Source organism: Eptesicus fuscus, chromosome 5 (assembly GCF_027574615.1).
Source record: "Eptesicus fuscus isolate TK198812 chromosome 5, DD_ASM_mEF_20220401, whole genome shotgun sequence".
Classification (NCBI taxonomy): Eukaryota; Metazoa; Chordata; class Mammalia; order Chiroptera; family Vespertilionidae; genus Eptesicus; species Eptesicus fuscus.
Window position 1 is genome coordinate 8074931 of NC_072477.1, and position 15988 is coordinate 8090918.

A 15988-nucleotide genomic window follows, 5' to 3' on the forward strand; every position below is an offset into this window, starting at 1 on the left:
AAATGCTTAGATTACCTTCATATACTGTCCAATGGTTTAGAATAGTAATATTGGAAACAAAATTAATTTATCTTAGAGAAAAAGACCAGCTAACAAGTCAATCACAGACTAGTATCCTTCGTTTTCTGGATATCTTGGCAACAGGTGAAGTGAGGGTCATTTTCAGATCAGCATTCCCAGTAACATTTTAATTGCTTGTGTTGTATGCAATCATGGTCCGACATATTTAACCCAGTTAGAGCAGTTCACAGTGGTGGAGCAAGAGAAAAAAATAACATGATAAGCATTTAGTGAAGCCTGAATCTTCCACCCCCAGCTCGGAGTATTAAAATTAAATCACTTTTTTTTCCTCTTCAGAAGATACATCCAAATGAATCCACATGTGTTTTTTAGCAGCAAGAAACTATCTATAGAAATCATAAGATTTTCCTACCTTGACAAAAATTGTTGAATTGCATTCTTGCAATGCCTCCATTAAACTGATCACGTGGAGACACACCATTTCTACCATCTGAAACAAGAAACACCAAAATCAATTCCACTTCCAATAACACAGAAACCGTGCAAATAGCTGCAGCCACAGAGAGCCCCGCCCTGTGCCCGGGAGGTCTGTCTGCACGATGACCCCGGGACCACACGGAGCTTCAACCAGAAACTGAATTTTTAAAACCCCAGAGGTCTCCCAATCGCCAAGCCTTCCTCCCTCTCGGGGCTGCCGCGGAATTCGGGTATTGATCTCGCTCATCTGCTCTGTGATTCACACCAGAGGATCAATGGCTTCTGCTTCCTTCATGTCCAACCACAGAACTCTGGGCTTCGGCCCTTTCCCCCACCTTCCACCTCCGTCCTCTCTCCAGCGCCGGCATCTGTTTCCTTCTCTGTCTTTGAGCCTTTGTTCGCTATGGGAAAGGCAGTCATGCTTATGACAGTTCAAAAATACAGGAGCCATGGTATCCCTTGTGGAAAATTCCTAAGGCTGGACTTTAAACGCTCCAGGGGGTTTTACCAGACTGGCTTTTTTGCTTGGAAGAAATTTTCAGAATAAAATTAATTCAAATTCATGTATAACATTGTTACAAAATTCACTGTGACATTTGGATATCAAAAGAGCTTTGAAGGAGAGGTAGTAAAGGCATCAAAAAACAAATGACAATAGAAGGAAACTTTGAATCTCTGGTTTAAGTTAGAGGTCTCCATTTTATCTTCTGTAAAATAACAGAACAGAGGGTTTCATCCCCAAGTTCTGCAGTCCCAGGCACTATGATCCAATAAATGTAACTATCTCCACAGCAGTCAGAGCTGTCTGTGCATCTCAAATTCCACATAAATGTCCTTTAAACTGAACTGAAACATCTTTCCCCATTCAGAATTGTCTAATAACACCTGCTTTTCTAAAGAAAAGAACGTGCTTCACTAAAGGAAACATATAACCTCCTTTCCAATTAGAACCAAAAGAAAGTGTTTCTTAGACTAATTTTCATTCAAAAATCCTTTCTGGGATGCCTTTTGTGGGTGGTGCGGTGTTGGGTTTCTGAGCCTGTTGGGTTCTTCCAGCCCTTGCACCTCACAGATATGAATTCAACCCAAACCCAAGACACCGGCAGCTTTCCCAGCCCAGAATCCTCTTCCAAAGCCATGAACTGGAATAAAGGACTCCCTTGTAAATTCCTTCTGTACACCCTCTAACCTGGAGCCCATGAGGACTAATCCACGCATGTTCAATGACGTGGGCTCATGCTAACCAGATCCCAGATGTTTTCCAGTAAGTTTGGAGCAGCCCCTCGCTTGGAGAACCATCTACCTTAAAGCGGAACAGGGTTTGAAGATTGGGGGGCTTAAGTCCTTGTGGATAAGCTCTGAGTGGAATGAGCACGTGTGGTGACCTAATTTGCTACGGTTTTGTTTTTTAAAAAATATGAATCCCTCTCCTAGTTCTCTGAATGTCCAGCACCAAAACAGCTCTCAAAGGTAGAAGTTTCGTCTACACTTCCTTTGGCACTAGGCAGAGAAAACAAAACCTGGTTGTACCCAACGGCCTTGTTAATTTTGTTTTTTATCACAATTCTTATGCGAGTCGGACACCCAGTTTACAATGTAAAAACGCATCAATCCATTTCTATAACATTGCCGCTGAGATCTTTAAGGCGGGCAGAGTGAGGACTGGGAGTGGTTTACACATTTCGAGATTCCGGCCACGAGGGAAACGGCTTTGTGAACTCACCACTTTGTTGTGGGCCATCAGCTGAAGGATGCTGGGGGTCACCCTACTCCAAAACTCCAGTGCTGTCAGGATCGCCGTGAAGCTGAATTCATTCTGATTTTGGACATTTGTAGCTACGGCACTTTGTTCGCAGTATACGGTCCAGAGCTGAGCAAAGATAAACGCGTGGAAGAGGGAGCACATGTGCAGCACGGAGGTCTGAGGAGGAAGGATAGGAAGAGCTGTTACCTCCTCGTGTGGGCGGGGCTGCTCCCGGGAGCCCTCCCGCTGTGGCTTTGGCCTTCCGAGGAGCACAGCCAAAGCACAGCCCATTCAAGTGATCAGGGGCTGGCGGCTTAGCTCCGGGTTACAAATTCATGACCCACTGCCTCAAAACAAGCTGTCCTTCATTAGGGAAGACACCTGAGTTTACAGAATAAATCTACCCCCCTTGCCCTTTAAACTCAGGAAGACACCTGAGTTTACAGAATAAATCTACCCCCCTTGCCCTTTAATAAAACTGACATTCCCATCTTTAAACTACATTAGGAAGAATACTTCTTCTACCGTTTCAGGATGTCTCCTCATTTGCAACCCGGGGATAACAGTACCCTCCTCAAAGAGTTGTGGTTAGGCGTGCATGATCGATGTATATGAACACACGGCCCAGCACTTCATAATTATAGTCCTACCATTAGTAGTAGTAATCATAGCAGCAGTATTCCTACAGGTGGTAAGCACTGATTGAGTGGGAACCCACAATGTCCCAGGCACTGTGCTAGACACTTTTCACAGGTCACCTCCCTCATTCTCAAACCACCCGCTCATCTATTTGACAGAAGAAAAACCAGAGCTCAGAGAGGTTCGGTAACTTCTTCAAGGTCACAACATTACAAAGTACCTAAGAATCAAACACAGATCTGGGTTGAAGTATCAGAAACTGGCTGCCTTGTTTCTCCTGTCAACATCCTCCCGGTCATTGGGACGGGTGCTCTGCTTTGTCACAGAGTCAGCTTGTCCTGGCCCAAACCCACCATGACCTCCCAGGATCCGTCTAAGCTCTGTGCGGGGGCCTTGGCTCCTCAGAGCTAATCAGTGCCAATGTGTCTCGTTTGCTTGGACTGGCTCAGGGCTGATGCCTGCCTTGCGCCTTTGTCCCACATTTACAAAGTTCCTCTGTGTAGGTGCTTCTGATGTGTACTTCAGTGCGTCCCCAACTGCCTTCTTATTTTCACTCTGTATCTCCCTACATCCCTAGAGATTTGAGTTGAAAAGCTCGTGCATGAAGAATTAGGTAGAGCATACATTTTCCTCCACTTCATATCTGGTTCTAAAAACTGATGACAGAATTGTTATTGTATTTCTAGCCTCTTATTCCGCTTCATTATTTTCAGACAGAAATGCCTGGGAAGCTGACTCTTGCTTGCCTCCCTAATTTATCTTCATAAAAGTAAACCGAAAACAATTTAGGGGGAAGAAAAGATAGTCTGGGAATTTAAACAACTTAAAATAAGGCATTAGCACAAAGTCACTTTCCTAATATCCACAGGAGGGCCTGTGATAAGATGCATTTTCTTCTCAAAAAAACCCTAATTGGCTGATAAGGGTTTCCATTAGCAATTTCGATGCATATGGTCTTAATCTCGCAGGAATCACTTACCTTTGATTGCTCTGGAAATCCAATCAGGATGACAATAAGATGGTCCGCAATATGGGAACCTGCATCCAGAGGAATGGGCAGGCAGGCGGAGGAGGCGTTCGGACACACGGCATTGTGAGTGAGGGACCCCAGAAGCAGCCAGGACAGCAGACGAATGTGGGAGACACACTCGATGAATTCTTTCGGTCTGTTAGAGAAGAAGGAAGTGTTCAAGGTGATTTTATGTTCTCTGTTTCATTGGATGCTCAACAAATGCTTATGGAGGGAAGGGATTAAAAGTGTGGTCTCGTAGGCAGTTACATAAAACAAAACACCGAGGTGACAGAGTGCCAACAAAATGGTGTAACCGGGGGGTTTTTGTTTCCCACTTTAATCCTGGATCTAGGCTTCCTGAGCAAAGAGCAGCCTTTGGTGACACAGGATTAAATACCAGTCTTCCACAAGCCTACTGCCTTTCTGACTAGCAGTGTCTCTTCTAAACTCTTTCCTTTCTTCTCATTAGAAAGTTTGACATCCCCACTAGAGGGGAGGGACTAGAGAAGAAGGTACAACACACAGCCCCTCATTTTCACGCTCTCCAATTATTTTCTCCTGCCCTCCTCACCCCCCACTCCAAACCTTGCCTCCAGCCAGGAAGTTAACCAGCGAAGTGGCAGGCTCAAGCCTGCTTGGAGTTCCCAAATAAATTACCCATGGGCACCTCTCTTCTTATCCTCCCTTAGAGGCAGGATCACGGTTCACACCCCCTTGCACTCTTATTTCATCTCTGCTGTAGATCTTGTGCTAGCTACGATCTAAGCTCATTGAACACAGAAGCTATGTGAGTGCTCAATAAATACCTACGGACTTACTGAATGAGCTGAAGTGAAGAGTTAAAATGATAAGGCGCCAAGTGTTCACCATCCCTCAGGGTGACTGAGGTTTTTGTGTGAAGGCAGTTCCTTTTACTGGCACCATGTCATGAGGTACTCAAGCTCAAAAATGCTGCCAGGTTAGCCAGTAAGCACGCAGATGGGTCTCAATTCCTGTCTTTCCAACCAAGCATATGCCATCCCCATGAACCTTCAGTGCCTCACTTGCTCTCACTAAGCCCAAGGAAGGAACTCAGGGTGCTTCCTGCCTTATGTACCCTCGTCGCTGGAATAATTAGGGTCTTACCCTTGTTGCATTGCCGAAGGGGGGTGATAGAGCCAAGGCAGATAGCGAATCACAGCTTTGTTATCTCTGTGGTTGCCCCGGGAGATTTCCATGGCTGCGATCTGAGCCAGCCCCACTTTGAGATGTCCACCAAAGGTATCTTCATGCAGAGGCTGGGAACATGCCTTCATGTGGTTCTACAAAACCAAATGCTATTTCGTGACTTTGGCAGAATACCTGAGACATTCCAGGTCACTCATTAAAACGATCAGGTTGTCATTTCCACACCTTCTATCACCACTCCCAAGCATACAACCCACTGAAACGTCAATGGCTTCCCACTGTTCTTAGGATGAAGAAAAAACAATTCCTCTGCATAACCTAAAATGCCTGGAACGACCTTGCTACTGCAGAGCTCTGCATCCTACCTCTTCATCTTTGCGGTCCCGCTACAGTGGTTCCCTCCCATTACTGGCCTTCACGCATGCTGTTCTTGCTGCCTAACGTATTGTTCCAGAATCTCTTCACCTAATAAACTATTCATTGTTTGGATTTTAGCTTACATGTCACTTCCTCCAGGAAGCCTCCCCTGACTTCCTCCCTGGCTAAGCCATCTCATCCTATTAGAAGTTTTTATACCAGTGTCTACCCCTTCTTCATGCAATTGTGAAAATCACAATTTTACTTTAGTTTGTATAAAATTTTCATTAAACTTGGCCTCCACTACCAGACTATAAATTAAATTAGGGCAGCTAATGTATTTGTTTTTGTTCATTGTTGCATCCTAAATGCTTAGAATAGTGCTAGGTACAGTATAGATGCTTATTACATATTTGTTGAATTAATTCAGAAAAAATATCTTTGCTCAGTGTGGCTTAGTGAGTGGAAAGAGGCCTGAACTGGAGTTGAGACCTAGGTTCTAGACCCATTCACTCTTAGTCGCATGACCTTAGATAAGCCACTTGCCACTTGACCTTTCTCATCTGTTTGCTAATACAAAGGAAAATCAGAGAGTGGATTATGTCTGTAGTCCCCAACCTTTTGATCATCATGGATTTTCTTATTCTTTTTCTCTGTATTTTGAAAGTGGCTATATAAAATGAGCTAAAAATATTTAGGTAACAATTGTCCCCTCTGCTTTGTACATGGAAGCCATTTAAGTGTAGGCAACCCAATTCGGCAATCAGTAACGAGCATGTGATCAATCGCTAGGGGAGCTTCCTTGGAAATGACTGGGTTTGGATAGCCTGAGAAATCATCACTTTAACCTTTTGCACTCGGATGTCAAGTGTGACTCGACACGGTTAGCATTAGAATAAAGGAATCGAGAAAAAAGCAAGCGAGTGCAAAGGGTTAAAGTCTGATTCTACTTTCCACTAGGATGTGCAGATCTATTGCTGTCCCAAGAAACACTTAGACCATCTGAGCAGAGTCTGGCCACTGCGTTGGGTGATAAAGGGGCCATATTTTTAGCTGACGAGCTTCTGGCATGACTAGATCCTGTTTATCAAAACGGAATCATTTAGTGCCAGATTGCAATCTGGCTGCTCGCTGGGCCATGGTTAGAGTCTCTTCTGCCCTCTGTCCAGGGCCTGCTTCAAATCGCTCAGACCATCAATCTTTCAGTGGGCTCATGGCAGGGAAGTTGACTTGCATCAGCAATTCACTGCACCCTGCAAAACCAGCAAGAAGCTCAACAAATTCACTGGGAACTTGCCCATCTGCTAATTACAGTTTGTTCTATCCCTTGTCTTTAATTATTTTCTTGAAGAAGATAGGTTCAATGCAGATAAAAACCATAAATGGCTTACGTTTGCATAATGTGTTACAGTTCATGAGTCTCTTCACATGCATTATTTCACATTAAACCTTGTAACCATTAGCAAAGGTAGGTATCATTAGATTTGTTTTGCAAATGAGGAAACTGAGGCTCTAGGTAGTTAAATGAGGTGCAATTCGAATGGTTTGGGAGTCACTACAGTCTCAGGTCAGCCCCGACTCCACCACATAATAGTAGTGTGACCTGGGCAAATTACTGCAGCACTTCAGGCGTCGGTTTCTACATTTGTAAAATGGGGATAACACCTCCATGGGGGCATTGTGAGAACTGAATAAATGGCAAAAATAAAGCTATGCACATGGCCGATGCCACGTAAACATCCTTTCCTTTCTCCTTTCACTCTTTGCAGAGGCGGGACTCAGTTCTTCAGCCTCCCAGACATGGGGAGCATCCAGGTAACAGTGACTTCCCACCTGGAAGCGCTCTTACCTTCAGCTTGGTCAGCGTGTGCATGTCTGCCATGAAGTCCAGCACCTCGCTGATGGACTGCCGCACGCACTCCATGGCCGCCGTGCCACACTGAAACACAAGGACACCGCTGGGCGTGCGCTCAGAGTCACACCTTCCTTTCCACCCTGGCTGCCATGACTGTCTCCCTCTGATTTCACGCTGTTTGCTAATGAGCTGTTTCATTTTCTAGGTTTCTGACTCACTCCAGTACTCTCAGCACAGTCTGTGATTGTCTGCCCGGAGTTGGGACCAACACTGATGAAAGGTTTGTGGTGGAGAGCAAAGAAGCAGCCTATGGGAGACAGGGCGACATGCCTTTGTCCACTAGGCGATCTCGCTGGTTTTTGGTGGACTGTCTTTCAAGCAGCTGGTATACGAAGATTTAGCCTATGTAAAGCTATTAGCATCAGTCTTCGGGACAGGAGTCATACTAAAACTACAGTAACACTTTATCACTCTAGGGAGTCTTACCTACTCATGAAATATGTGGCACCAAATTCCATCAGCAGAACCTTGACTTTCCCTATTAAAAACAAAAGTATATAGCCCAGCCGGCATGACTAAGTGGTTGAGCACCAACATGTGAACTAGGAGGTCATAGTTTGATTGCTGGTCAGGGCACATGCCTGGGTTGTGGGCTCAGTCCCCAGTGGGGGGAGTGTAGGAGGCAGCTGATCAATTATCCTTTCTCATCACTGATGTTTCTCTCTCTCTCCCTCTCCCTTCCTCTCTGAAATCAACACAAAATTTTTTAAAAAATTAATTAATTAAATTTTTAAAAACACACAAAAGTATATAAACAAATATTGTTTGCTAGAAGAGCCAGACTGTTTATATTCAAGTTAAGTCATTTATAACTCAATTCATACATGGCAGGTACACTATTGAGTAGATAAATGTATTACTGTTGTGTTCTTGCTAGGAATCTACACTAATAAAAGAGAAAGATGCAAATTTACCATACCTCCGTGACGCCCACCAGCCAATCAGGAATGAATATGCAAATTAGAAGGACAAAGATGGCAGCAACCCCGGCGCCCAGCTGCTCCAGGCGCAGAGTGGCCAGGTGGGGAAGGACACCTGCTATGAGAGGGAGGGCGGGGGGCGAAGGGATCTACAGGAGCGGCACTCCGGCCACAGCAAAGATGAAGACAGCAGACTCCAGCTGGAGTCAGCAGCAAAGATGAAGATGGCAGACTCCAGCCAGAGTCTGCAGCAAAGACTGCAGACTCTAGCCGGACTCTGCAGCGAAGATGAAGATGGAAGACTCCAGTTGGAGTCTGCAGTGAAGACGAAGACAGGAGACTATGGCCAGAGTGTGCAGCGAAGATGGCAGACTCCAGCTGGAGTCTGCAGCAAAGACAAAGATGGCAGACTCTGGCCAGAGTCTGCAGCAAAGGCGGAAGGCCTGGGTCCCGGGTGCCGGAGGAAAACCGGTGCCGGAAGCCAGGGGAAGGAAAGCCTATTGCACGAATCTTCGTGCAACAGGCCTCTAGTAAATAAATAAACAAACAAAAATAAATAAATAAATAAATAAATAAATAAACAAACAAACAAAATGGTCGTCTTCCCCAGACGCCAGCAGCACGTTTGGGAGGTTTTAGGAAAAGAAAGCACACTGGTGCTTCAGGTTAGTAAATGGCATAAGTCTACTCTCTCAGGGCAAGGCAGTGAATTTAGGATTCTAAGCAGAGAAAAGGAAAATGAGCAGACAGGCCGCTACATCAAAGCTGCATGGGAGAACCCACAGGCTGGGTTTACTGTGGATCAAAAGCAGGCCGTCTTTGAAGCCATCTAAATGCTGTGCTAAGGCCTTTCTCAGCTTCCTTTAGGAAAATTGGGAACATTACATATTTAACTAGCTCACCCAGTCAGAAATCATTTTCCCATTTTCATGTACATCGGCACGGCCCTGAACTGTATCACCTCCTCTCTCCTCTGGGATGTTACGCCTGCCAGTCCCACTGACAGGATAACAAACAGGAGAATAAGGTCACTGGCAGTTCTGCAGGAGAGTTCTCCAAGCATTTCGTATGTGCTAAGGTTTTCTTCTTTTCATTTAAATCAAGTGAAGGAATTATAAAAGGTTATTGTGCCCCTGCTTTTGGAATATTAATCCTTTAATGCAAGAAAGGATTTCCCCCCGATTTATTCCATTTTCTCTGACCTTTCACATGTCATGCAAACAGGAGCACACACTCTGCATGTCTTGAAAGGGATTTGTTTCTTTCACAGGCAATATTTTGTTCCTTCTCAAGTAAGCAAATGTCACAGAAAATAATTACTAGGAGCGGTATTTTAATATTTGTCTTTTAAGTTTAAATTGAAGAAGAAGAAAAAGAAAGTGAGAGCAAAGACTTTACTATTACTCAGTTACGTTTGCTCTAGAGACCAGCAACTACATCTAATAAAAGCCTTAAAATACACTTTATAGTCAGGATTATCTTAGTGAGCTATATACACTTATAAAACAAAGCATATAATTTTCACACACCCCTTTTATTTAAATCTGCAAAACATCAGTATAACCTTAGGTGTGTTATTTAAAAAAACACACACACACAAAGAATCACATTCCACTTGCTTTAGAAGGCCTATGTTTATTTCAATAGGAAAACTAATGATAAAGGTGTTGAAAACATACTCTATCCCAAAAACATGAATTGAATCATATCCAATTCTTCCTTTAAACTTATGTCTGATTTTAAAGTTACATTGCTTAAATCAGGCATCCTCAAACTACGGCCTGTGGGGCCACATGCGGGTGTTTTTGCCGTTTTGTTTTTTTATTTCAAAATAAGATATGTGCAGTGTGCATAGGAATGTGTTCATAGTTTTTTTTTAAACTATAGTATGGCCCTCCAACGGTCTGAGGGACAGTGAACTGGCCCCCTGTTTAAAAAGTTTGAGGACCCCTGGCTTAAATTGTAAAAGTAACATGTGCAATGTAGAAAAGTTGGAAAATACAAATTAGTAAAAAGAAAAAAAATCACCATAACCCTAATTCTTGTCCTTTGCCTGTGAGACAGCCACTGTGACTGAGTCCTTCCAAGCTCTTTCCAATGCATATGGCATACACACATACATACACTATTTATAAGGCTGAGGTTGTTTTCTAACTTGCTTTTGTATTAAATCTATCATAAGCATTTTCCAGTTGATTAAATATTCTTTGAAAACTTGACTTGGTAGCCACATAATAGTGTATCTTGTAGATACACCTTATTTTATTTAAACAAAACCCTAATGTTGGACATCCTATATAATAAAAGGCTAATATGCAAATCAACCAAACAGCGGCACGACTGATCTCTATGACATGCACTGACCACCAGGGGGCAGACGCTCAATGCAAGAGCTGCCCCCTGGTGGTGAGTGCACTCCCACAAGGGGAGCACCTCTCAGCCAGAAGCCAAGCTCATGACTGGCGAGCGCAGCGGCATTGGTGGGAGCCTCTCCCACCTCTGCGGCAGTGCTAAGAATATCTCACTGCCGGGGAGCGGGCCTAAGCCAGCAGTCAGACATCCCCCAAGGGCTCCTGGACTGCGAGAGGGTGCAGGCCAGGCTGAGGGACTCCCCCACCCTGAGTGCACAAGTTTCGTGCACCAGGCCTCTAGTTAATTATATTGCCATATATTTGCTATTTTAAATGCTGCTTTAATAAATACACTTGTATAAATTCTTTATGTACACATATAAGTGTTTTCTCAAACATATTTACAGAAGTAAGCGGTCAAACTGTTCTTCAGCAAGCCATCTGAATACTTGGTTGTACCATTTTTCATGACCACCAGGAGCTTATAAGAATGTTTGTTTCACTTCATCATCAATACCTTTATTCATTAAGAAAAACCTGCTGATTTGCTAGCTGATTTTAATTTTTTTTATTTTTAATATCCTAATATTTTGTATTAATTTACAGTTCACTGATGGCTAGTGAGGTAAAAGGTACATTTTAAATGACTTATTGGTCATTGGAAAGTGTTCTATATGTTGCTCCTACAACTATTTTTGTTTTTTTGTTGTTATTGAAATAGTTTGTCTTTTACGTGTGGATTCCAATAAACCTTTTAAATATTAAGGATATTATTTTTAAGCTATCACATAGGTAGCAAATACTGAGTTTTAAAGAACTAAACACTATGCAAACCAGTGGGTGTGCAACAGAGACTGGCTACTCACAGAACCATTTCTCTTCTGGCCCATGAAAACCTTCTGTGTGCCATATTCTCTTCTCTTTTCCCAACCATCAGCTGATTGTAGAGGACTACACACAATGGAAGGAACCTGAACCCTACGTGTTCACATGGAAGTCCTCCTCCCTCTACTAATCAAGATACCCACTTTAACTTCACACGAGCAAACAATAAACTTTGTGTGCTGAGTCACTGAGCATTGGCATTTTATCTCATAGCATTACCCTAATTACTATTAAGAACTCTTAAAAAAACATAGTCTAGTAATTATACTCCCAGGAATCTATTACAAAAATATAGTCTAAAATATGGACAAAGATTTAAGCACAAAGATGTTTATCACATATTAGCTACAATCGCAGAATATTGAAAATAATTAAAATATCCAAAAATAATTAATGTTTGTTAATATTTGTTTTAATAGTTATTTTTTACTCAATACTTACTGCATGTTGGCACCATGCCAATATGCTTCACATGCATCATTTTATTCAATCCTGATTCCTTGACATTGGGCCCTTTAATATCCCAATTTACAGATAATATAAATCGAAGAATCATAGGCTAACTGACTTGCCTCATCACATAGCTAGTAAATGGCAGACCTCATCCTCTGCTGTGACTCTAGTCCCTACACTCTTTATCATTATTCTGTGGCACATTCGCATGAGGCAATACTCTGCAGCCATTAAACTATGGGGAAAATGCTTATGCCATATGAACCAAAGTGTGTTTAAACACATACACAGAAAAAGAGAGAAAAAATTCATTAAAATGTTAGCAGTAAAATTATCTCTGTTGAATGATTATTTTTTCTGCTCTCAAAATTTCTATACATCAAAAAAATATAAACAGTAGTTTTAAAAAAATGATTAGTGTTACAGGTAAAACTGGTATATTTATACATGTAAATTAATAAAAAATTTTTGGAAAGCAATATGAGAATAGGTACCATTAATATATTCCTACTCTTTAATTAAAGAATGAATCCCAAGGATATAATTCAAAATAAAGGTGAAAATAATCTTTGTAGGTATATATATATATATATATATATATATATATATATATGAAAAGTAGAAAGTATATAATATTTCCAACAGTATGGGAATAAGCTAATTAGGATACTGAATAGATCAAAACATGGAAAAATATTATAAAACATCAGAGTTTCTCATTTTAAGGCAGAGGAATTATAGGTGATCCTTTTTCTTTATTAAATTTTTTTCTATTAAAAATTTAAATAATTGTTTTCAATAAACAATATCACTAAAGTTTCTGAGTTTGTTCTAGTAAACTTGCTGGCTTCTCATCTTCAATGCTGTCAATGATAATCTTAACATATTTTACCAAATCATTCACTAGCTGATAATAATGGAAATGTTTTAATTTCAAAGAAAATATTATAAAGGAAAACAAGGTATTACAATGCTTATTTCTTTCTAGAAGTAGTTAAATCAAATTACTTAGTGGGAACCAGTATAGGAAAATTGGTTCTGGAAAAATGGAACTTTAATCAAATCTATTCTTTTTTTTTTTCTTTTTTAATCCTCACCTGAGGATATATTTTTATTGATCTTTTAGAGAGAAAGGAAAAGGGAGAGAGAGAAAGAGAGAGGAACATCGATATGAGAGAGAAGCATCAATTGGTTGCCTCCCATATGCACCCTGACCGGGAATCAAACCCACAACCTAGGTATGTGCCCTGACCAAAAATCAAACCCGCAACATTTTTGGGACAACGCTCCAACCAACTGAGCCACACTGTCAATGCCAAATCTATTCTTTATGTCTAGTAATTCCTTTCCTCTCCTTAACTAGCTGCTTCAATTTTACTCATGTTTCCTGGAATTAAACGTTTCCAAGGGCTGAGATTAAATTTTCACTAGTGCTCTTTTTAAAAAGATGCTAATATGTTTTCAATTTTACAGTGTTTGTTCTATCAAAGTGTACCAGGACACAGGCCAAAAAGATCTCTTTGCTAAATGAGGAAATGAGAAAACATAAAGCGTAGACAATTAATTCAGTGGGGACTTACTCCAGGTACAGAGGCGATCATCTGCTTGCTCAGGATTGTCGACTCAGCTAGTTTGGTTCCAGCATCTGCACAAATAAACTAATAAGAAATTGAAAGGATAATTACTTTTAAGGGCATTTGGACAGTAATAAGTAGTTTATCATTTTATTAACTTGGCTTAAATTCATTAGTGTTTACTCCCGTGACAATCTGCCCTGGATTTATGGTACTTGCTAATCATGGCAGCTGATTCCTATGAGAAATTCAGAATCATCGTACTGAGATGAACACACTGATTCTTACTTTACCCAGCCAGCTCAGTGGCACTGGAAACGTGCATTTGGTCAAGGAAGAAAGCACTGTCAGGTCAATTCCGACATGACTCTATTTCTTCTTCAGCACTCTTGACAGTTACTGAATTTTCATAGGCTTTTCCAGACTTCTAACATTATATCGTACATTGAGAATGAAAACAGAAAAACAATGAACCTCAGAGTGAGGATTCTAGCTGTTTCTTTCCCTCCAAGTTCCCTACGTATCTGGTCTTGCTTACCCCACTTCGTTCACACCTCTCTGTTCTGATAATGGCCCCCACTCCTGCTGTGTCCCACAGGACTTTTCACGTGCTTCCTTTGTAGCAGTCATGACATGAGATTGCACTGACCTATGGGTCTATTTCTTCACCTGCCGGGAGCTCTTCGAGAGCACAGCCTCGATGCACCTCGTCCCAGCACTAGACTCTCACCTCACATCTCAGAAGGGCTCAGCAAAAGTTTGTGAAATGAAGTGATTCATCAATTATGTACAACTGAGATCATGATGAGGATGGATATGCCAGATTACAATTTAATTTCCTTCTTTTAAAGATATTAGGTGTACTGGCTAATAATAGCAGATTTTGTAATAAAAGAAAACACGATAATTTCAAGAGAAACATAAAAAGTGCTTTATTAAAAGTAATGTCCATTGCTAGCTACACATTTCCCCCATCTTCCAGGTAATTTGTGGATACTGTCCCAATAGAACTTTTCTTGTTTTGAGGCAAACCATTCAGAGACTCAATTTTCCACTTCTTCGTACGTTTTGAAATGCTGCTCAGAAAATGCGTAATCTGAAGGAGCAGGGTCTGGTGAATATGGTGGGTGGGTTAATACTTCCCAGGCAAGATCTGTTAACGTGTCTTTAACTGGTTTTGAAGTGTGTGAAAATTACTTTGCCGTGTCTTCTGGCACATTCTGGTTGTTTCATGATCACAGCGTGGTTCAAACTGATTATTTGCTGTCAGTAGCGATCAGTATTAATGGTTTCACCTGGTTTTAGAAGCTCATAATACACCACACCTTCCTGATCACACCAAACGCAGAGCATTGTCTTCTTTCCGAAGCAATTTGGCCTTGCAGTCCATGTTGACGGTTGACCTGGATCAACCCATGATTTTGTGCGTTTGGGATTCTCAAAATAAATCCACTTTTCACCACCAGTCACAATTTGATGCAAAAAAGACTTTCTTTCATGCCGTTGAAACAACATTTTACTGATGACTTTTCGGTTTTCCATTTGTCTTTCATTCAGTTGATGTGACACCCATTTTCCTTCCTTTAAAATCTTTCCCATTGCTTGTAAATGATCAGAAAGTGTTTGCTGAGCAACGTTTAATCTTCCTGCAAGTTGTTTTTGATTTTGACACGCATCTTCATCCAATAATGCTTGTAATTGTTGGTCTTCAAACTTTTACAGTTGACCTGGACGTTCTTTGTCTTTCACATTGAAATCATCATTTTTAAAGTGTTTAAACCAGCCTTCACAAGTATCTTGAGATGGAGCATGTTCACCATAAGCTTCCCGAAGTATATGATAACTTTTTCTTCAAAATAATAAATTAAAACTTCCCGCAAATGCTCTTTTTTTTGGCACAAAATTCGACATTTTTAAGCGTAAAAATATCTATGATGTTAACACCTTCAGCAAATTTGACATATGAAGTTTTGAAGCTTGCTGTCAATACAACAAAATACATATCAAATCACATATGTATCAACATATGTGTAATGCCATCTATTGAAAAATATCCACATTATTAACTGGTACACCTAGTATCTACAGGTATTTCCCACTTAATGCAACACCCAACTATCTACACTAATAAAAGAGTAAGATGCAAATTGACCATACCTTTGCAACACCCACCAGCCAATCAGGAGTGAGTATGCAAATTTACCCAACAAAGATGGCAGGTTAATTTGCATACACAGGCGCAAGCGTTCTGTACTGTCCCAGCTGCTCCAGGCCTCTGGGCAGCATGGGAAGGCAGAAAGGCGGCTCTTGGCTAGAGCAAAAAGGTGGCTCCGGCCAGAGTGAAGGCAGTGCCAGCAGCCAGGGGAAGGAAGGCCCATTCTTGCATGAATCTTCGTGCATCGGGCCTCTAGTTTATTAATGGTTTTAGGGGGAAGGTTAAACATGAAGCCCATCGAGTTTGCTATGAGCTTTT

At 41.5% G+C, this 15988-nt stretch overlaps 1 protein-coding gene across 3 annotated transcripts in view; it reads right to left on the bottom strand.

Moving 5' to 3' along the window:
• UNC79 (unc-79 homolog, NALCN channel complex subunit) overlaps positions 1 to 15988 on the bottom strand; it is a 165775-nt gene that overhangs the window by 11980 nt on the left and 137807 nt on the right. For all 3 annotated transcript variants that reach the window (XM_028136886.2, XM_028136889.2, XM_054715450.1), the window contains 6 exons: positions 13522 to 13599; positions 7267 to 7356; positions 5019 to 5194; positions 3861 to 4047; positions 2222 to 2419; positions 434 to 511 (listed from right to left, as the gene is read on the bottom strand). In XM_028136886.2, coding sequence (XP_027992687.2) covers positions 434 to 511; positions 2222 to 2419; positions 3861 to 4047; positions 5019 to 5194; positions 7267 to 7356; positions 13522 to 13599 — 807 coding nt within the window. The remainder of the gene's footprint in view (positions 1 to 433; positions 512 to 2221; positions 2420 to 3860; positions 4048 to 5018; positions 5195 to 7266; positions 7357 to 13521; positions 13600 to 15988) is intronic.